Source organism: Entelurus aequoreus, linkage group LG18 (genome assembly GCF_033978785.1).
Source record: "Entelurus aequoreus isolate RoL-2023_Sb linkage group LG18, RoL_Eaeq_v1.1, whole genome shotgun sequence".
NCBI classification, from domain to species: Eukaryota; Metazoa; Chordata; class Actinopteri; order Syngnathiformes; family Syngnathidae; genus Entelurus; species Entelurus aequoreus.
Genome location: NC_084748.1, coordinates 14614683 through 14621630, shown reverse-complemented (window position 1 = coordinate 14621630; position 6948 = coordinate 14614683). Strand labels below are relative to the sequence as shown.

At 37.2% G+C, this 6948-nt stretch overlaps 1 protein-coding gene across 1 annotated transcript in view; it reads right to left on the bottom strand.

The window, feature by feature from the left end:
• The window catches only part of LOC133633518 (neuropeptide FF receptor 2-like), a 12942-nt gene extending 6248 nt beyond the window's left edge, over nt 1–6694 (bottom strand). The window contains exon 1 of the mRNA XM_062026062.1: nt 5778–6694. Within this exon, the coding sequence (XP_061882046.1) occupies nt 5778–6499 (722 nt within the window). The 5' untranslated portion in view covers nt 6500–6694. The remainder of the gene's footprint in view (nt 1–5777) is intronic.
• Between the last annotated feature and the right edge of the window lie 254 nt (nt 6695–6948).

The following is a 6948-nucleotide window of genomic DNA, read 5'->3' as shown; positions in this document are numbered from 1 at the left end:
AAACATATTACATATTGTTATGAAGGTGTCTGTTACTACATTATATATATACGTGCAGTTTGTATACAAAACATGTTACATATTGTTATGAAGGTGTTATTTATTACATTATATATACTTGCAGTGTGTATATTGTACATATTACATATTGTTATGAAGGTGTCTGTTACTACATTATATATATACTTGCAGTCTGTATATTGTACATATTACATATTGTTATGAAGGTGTCTGTTACTACATTACATATATACTTGAAGTGTGTATATTGTACATATTACATATTATGAAAGTGTCTGTTACTACATTATATATATACTTGCAGTGTGTATATTGTACATATTACATATTGTTATGAAAGTGTGTGTTACTACATTATATATATATATATGTATATATGTATATATATATATATATATATATATATATATATATATATATATATATATATAATGTAGTAACACACACTTTCATAACAATATATATATATATATATATATACATATATACATATATATATATATAATGTAGTAACACACACTTTCATAACAATATGTAATATGTACAATATACACACTGCAAGTATATATATAATGTAGTAACAGACACTTTCATAATATGTAATATGTACAATATACACACTTCAAGTATATATGTAATGTAGTAACAGACACCTTCATAACAATATGTAATATGTTTTATATACAAACTGCAAGTATATATATAATGTAGTAACAGACACTTTCATAATATGTAGTATGTTTTATATACACACTGCAAATATATATATAATGTAGTAACAGACACTTTCATAACAATATATATATATATATATATATATATATATATATATATATATATATATATATATATATATATATATATATATATATATATACTTGCAGTTTGTATATAAAACATATTACATATTGTTATGAAGGTGTCTGTTACTACATTATATATATACGTGCAGTTTGTATATAAAACATATTACATATTGTTATGAAGGTGTTTGTTATTACATTATATATACTTGCAGTGTGTATATTGTACATATTACATATTGTTATGAAGGTGTCTGTTACTACATTATATATATACTTGCAGTCTGTATATTGTACATATTACATATTGTTATGAAGGTGTCTGTTACTACATTATATATATACTTGAAGTGTGTATATTGTACATATTACATATTATGAAAGTGTCTGTTACTACATTATATATATACTTGCAGTGTGTATGTTGTACATATTACATATTGTTATGAAGGTGTCTGTTACTACATTATATATATACTTGCAGTTTGTATATAAAACATATTACATATTGTTATGAAGGTGTCTGTTATTACTATATATATATATATACTTGAAGTGTGTATATTGTACATATTACATATTATGAAAGTGTATGTTACTACATTATATATATACTTGCAGTTTGTATGTTGTACATATTACATATTGTTATGAAGGTGTCTGTTACTACATTATATATATACTTGCAGTTTGTATATAAAACATATTACATATTGTTATGAAGGTGTCTGTTATGACATTATATATATACTTGAAGTGTGTATATTGTACATGTTACTTATTATGAAAGTGTCTGTTACTACATTATATATATACTTGCAGTGTGTATGATGTACATATTACATATTGTTATGAAGGTGTCTGTTACTACATTATATATATACTTGCAGTGTGTATATTGTACATATTACATATTGTTATGAAGGTGTCTGTTACTACATTATATATATACTTGCAGTTTGTATATAAAACATATTACATATTGTTATGAAGGTGTCTGTTATTACTATATATATATATACTTGAAGTGTGTATATTGTACATATTACATATTATGAAAGTGTCTGTTACTACATTATATATATACTTGCAGTTTGTATGTTGTACATATTACATATTGTTATGAAGGTGTCTGTTACTACATTACATATATACTTGATGTGTGTATATTGTACATATTACATATTGTTATGAGGGTGTCTGTTACTACATTATATATATACTTGCAGTGTGTATAAAAAATGTTGATGGAGGGGTTTGAAGTTGTTTTAGAGGCTTTGAAGGCTACAACGGTTCGCTGCATCATTCACACGTTTTTAATCATCTTTAAAATCCCTAAAAAAAAGAAAGATAGACGTGTGTTCTTGTCCCTCATAATGATTGTGAACGGCAAAATTCAAAAAAAAAAAAAGCAGTTCCCCTCTAAAGAACTTTGTGTCATATTGTCATTTCAATGATGTTTAATTAGAGTCACGGTCCCTGGACATGAGACAAACTAGTTTTGTGCTTCCAGAGGAAAGTATGAACATAAATGATTTTAGCGCCATGTTTATTTATTATTCTGTTGTCTCAGACTCGGCGTTGTCTTCTGTCTACACCCTCCAAGGCCACTGGTCACGGACAGAAATAGCAAGTAGAGACGTATTGTTCTTCTTTCTCCTCTAATGCTCACTTGTCTGTTCTTCCTCTGCGCAAGTCTCCATTGTTTCACTTTTATTTCCCCGGATAGCACTCCTTCTTACATCTCACTTGCTTCGCTTTTCTTTAAGGTCGCCATGTACACTGCCTAAATGCACATATTTGATTGGCTGTGCAGTATTTTGTGAGATGGCTTAACTTTCATGCATTTCCTGATCTGATCAACCGTAAAGTCCATTAAAAAATAGAAATACTCTGGCAAAAACTAAAGTACTTAAATAATTAACGGACTAAGTCCAGGTCCGTATAGGAAGGTGTCTGGGTTCGGACTGGGTTCGCCAGTTAGTGATCCCTATTCTCCTTTGAAAAGAAAGGTAAAATAAAATGAGAGCGATGCTTTCCCAAAAGTCTCAAATTAGCAACGTTTACATGGAAACCAATAATCAGAATAAAGGCCCATTCAGATTAAAAAATGCTTCATATAAACACATCAATCGGAAGATTATGATCCGGAAAGAAATTTTCATGCCGAACAAGAGAAGGGGGTTTATACCGATTTTATTCCGAGTCCATGTACACACCTATTCGAATCGTGTCTCTGTGGTTGAGGTAAAATCACCTTCACTACGGAGGTGTGCCATGTCCGCATTACGCGTTTCCGCCTTTGAGACAGCCGGATGTTTACACCGAGCAGCAAATATGGCGGGAAGGAACCCGAATGAGTTTGTTGACAATACAACTTTCTTGTTATTCTCAGGGCATTCAATCGATCGCAAATGGACTGTTCGGTTTGTTTTAGAAGACGTTACGCTTCTCATCCAAGGAGGCTTCATCAGTTCATGCTCATAGACCGTCTGGTCAGCTCTAGTCTTAGACTTAATACTTAGATCTGTCCAATCTAAGTCTAAGACTAGATCCGACCAATCTAAGTCTAAGACTAAATCTGGCTAGATCATTTAATCAATAACAAATGAACTGTTTGGTTTGTCTTAGAAGACGTTTTGCCTCTCATCCAAATAGACGGCATTTAATGCTCATAGACCATCTGGTCAGATCTAGTCTTAGATCTAAGACTAAGATTGGTCAGATATAAATCTGACCAATCTAAGTCTAAGACTACATCCAACCAATCAAAGTCTAAGACTAGATCTAGCTAGATCGTTTAATTGATCGCAAATGGACTGTTCGATTTGAGAGGTTTCGCCTCTCCTCCAAGCAGGCTTCATCAGTTCATACTCATAGATTGTCTGGTCAGATCTAGTCTTAGATTTAAGACTCATATTGGTCAGATCTAGTCAGATCTAAAGTTGAACAATCTAATTCTAAGACTAGATCTGGATAGATCATTTAATCGATCACAAATGGACTGTTTGGTTTGTCTTAGAAGACGTTTCGCCTCTCATTCAAATAGATGTCATTCATAGCTCATAGACCATCTGGTCAGATTTAGTTTTAGACTTAAGACTTAGATTGATCAGATCTAGATCTGACCAAACTAAGTCTAAGACTAGATCCAACCAATCAAAGTCTAAGATTAGATCTAGCGAGATCGTTTAATTGGTTTGTCTTAGGAGAGGTTTCGCCTTTCCTCCAAGCAGGCTTCATCAGTTCATACTCATAGATTGTCTGGTCAGATCTAGTCTTAGATTTAAGACTTATATTGGTTAGATCTAGTCAGATCTAAAGCTGATCAATTTCAGTCTCAGATCAATCTAAGTCCAAGACTAGATCTGGATAGATCATTTAATCGATCGCAAATGGACTGTTTGGTTTGTCTTAGAAGACGTTTCGCCTCTCATTCAAATTGATGTCATTCAATGCTCATAGACCATCTGGTCAGATTTAGTCTTAGATTTAAGACTTAGATTGGTCAGATCTAGCCAGATCTAGATCTGACCAATCTAAGTCTAAGACTAGATCCGACCTCTCATCCAAATAGACGTCATTTAATGCTCATAGACCATCTGTTCAGATCTAGTCTTAAACTTAAGACTAAGATTGGTCAGATCTAAATCTGACCAAACTAAGTCCAAGACTAGATCCATCCAATCCAAGTCTAAGATGTTTAATTGATCGCAGATGGACTGTTCGGTTTGTCTTAGAAGATGTTTCGCCCCTCCTCCAAACAGGCTTCATGAGTTCATGCTAATAGATTGTCTGGTCAGATCTAGTCTTAGATTTGAGACTCATATTGGTCAGATCTAGTCAGATCTAAAGCTGATCAATCTCAGTCTCAGACTACATCCCACCAATCAAAGTCTAAGACTAGATCATTTAATCGATCACAAATGGACTGTTTGGTTTGTCTTAGAAGACGTTTCTCCTCTCATCCAAATAGACGTAATCATTTAATGCTCATAGACCCTCTGGTCGGATCTAGTCTTAGACTTAAGACTTAGATTGGTCAGATCTAGTCAGATCTAGAGCTGACCAATCTAAGTCTAAGACTAGAGCCGACCAATTGAAGTCTAAGACTAGATCTATCTGGATCATTTAATTGATCGCAATTGGACTGTTCGGTTTGTCTTAGAAGAAGTTTTGCCTCTCATCCAAGGAGGTTGGATTTGTGTGATTAAATCTTATATTTAGACTTAGCCTGGTCAGATCTTGTCCAACCAATCTAAGTCGAAGACTAGATCTGACCAATCTAAGTCTATGAACCATGAACTGACGAAGCCTACTTGGATGAAAGTAGTTCATGAAAAACTGCAGGAAGCTTGAATTGACCAAACTATCAACCAGATCAAAACTGTTGGACAAGTTTGAAGGCTTTCCCTACAATGCTAAAAGTCAAAACGGTTAAAGTTGTTTTGACCCCGCCAGCTCCCAGTTTCACTGTCTGTTGAGGACTTTATGGGAAATCGATGCTGTCGAACTTGTCTTTCAACGGCGTAGATGTTGTTTTGGAGGAGGGAAATGTTAACACGCCTGCGGACTGCAACAACAACTGAGTGGTTCATCAGGAAGATAACACCAGCTGATGTGCAAAAACACTGCGCCAAAGACGAGGGAAATTAAACATGATGAGTACAATTGAGTCGAGGTTTGTTTACAACATAGGTGGATGTAGTTTCTTCTACTAATTCTGGGGAAAAAGACATTTCTGCGCATGCTCAGATGGATTATTCTAACTAAATGTTTGGCGCATGAATAATCACATCATGATTGGATCAATTTGAGTTAGTGTTTAACTGTAAACAGTTGATTTGGAATTCCGGTCAACCAAGTTTTAGATAAGATTAGAGAAACATTGCACATGTAAACTTAGCTGCTGGAGTACACGTCATTCGTTTTGACACCTTTTGGCGTACTTACCCTTGTTTTAGGCGAGGCTTAGGCCACTCCTCCTGACAAACCAAGATGGCGAACGCCCCAAAGCTGATCTCGCGCCGCCGGTTCATCACAGCGATGGGTGCGCAGATCACGGACGATACAGCCCACACCACGCCGACCGTTGCCAGGATGCGTCGACGTGTGAACATGGAGCGGGCCCTCAGCGGCGAGCGGACGCTGTAGTAACGGTTGACGCTGATGACGGTTAGCGTCAGAACGCTGGCCGACACGGAGACGGCTTGCGTGAAGGGCACGGCTCGACACAGGAGGTCCCCGTAAACCCAGGCGGTGTAGATCTGACTGGCCAGCGTGATGGGCATGCACACGCACACCACGGCCAGGTCGCACACGGCCAGGTTAACCAGCAGGGTGCGGGTGGCGCTGATGCCCGCCAGCCGCCGGCTGCGTCTGTTGGTGAGGACGCGCAGGGACATCAGGTTGCCCACGAAGCCCAGAACGAAGGACAGGCAGTACATGAGCATCAGGGCGATGGTGCTGGGCTCGTGCAGCGTCCACAGCAGCATGCTCTCCAGGTCGGCCAGCTCGTTGAGGGACGGGAGGGTGTGGCCCGGGGCGGACTGCACCGGGGGCGACAGCATGAGGGCGCCGCTGAGGCCGGGCGTGGCGTTGAGTCTTTCCTGGGGCGGAGAGAAGCTGGGCTGCGCCGAGCTCCAGTCTGTGGGACGGTTTTGCAGAGAGTACATGCTGCCTGGACGATCGACTTCACAGGAAATTTGGTCCAAAACTCAAACAGGAATGCGGAAGTTCATCCATCGTCCACAGGAACACCACAACTAATCGACCTTCATCCCAGCTTTAAAGTCTTTTAGCATTTTCTTTGCCCTTGTAGTTAAAACAGTCGCTTGTTTTGATTACAAATGCCTTAATTTCATGGAGTACTTTTGTGCTCACTTGAAATTGAACCATGACCAAACATGGTCTAACAGCTTTCTGACGGCACAGTTCTATTAGCGTTCTTTGCAATGGTGGCAATCCATTCAAAACCCTGGAACAGACTTTTGACTTAGTCTCTTCAATAGTTGCAACACTGCACGAATCTCTCCTTAAAGTCCATCCAAAGTTGCAGACGAGGAGCAGAAGAGTCCAAAAGAAAGACAAGACATCAGTTTAAATGCCCTGCTTTAGTTTTTGG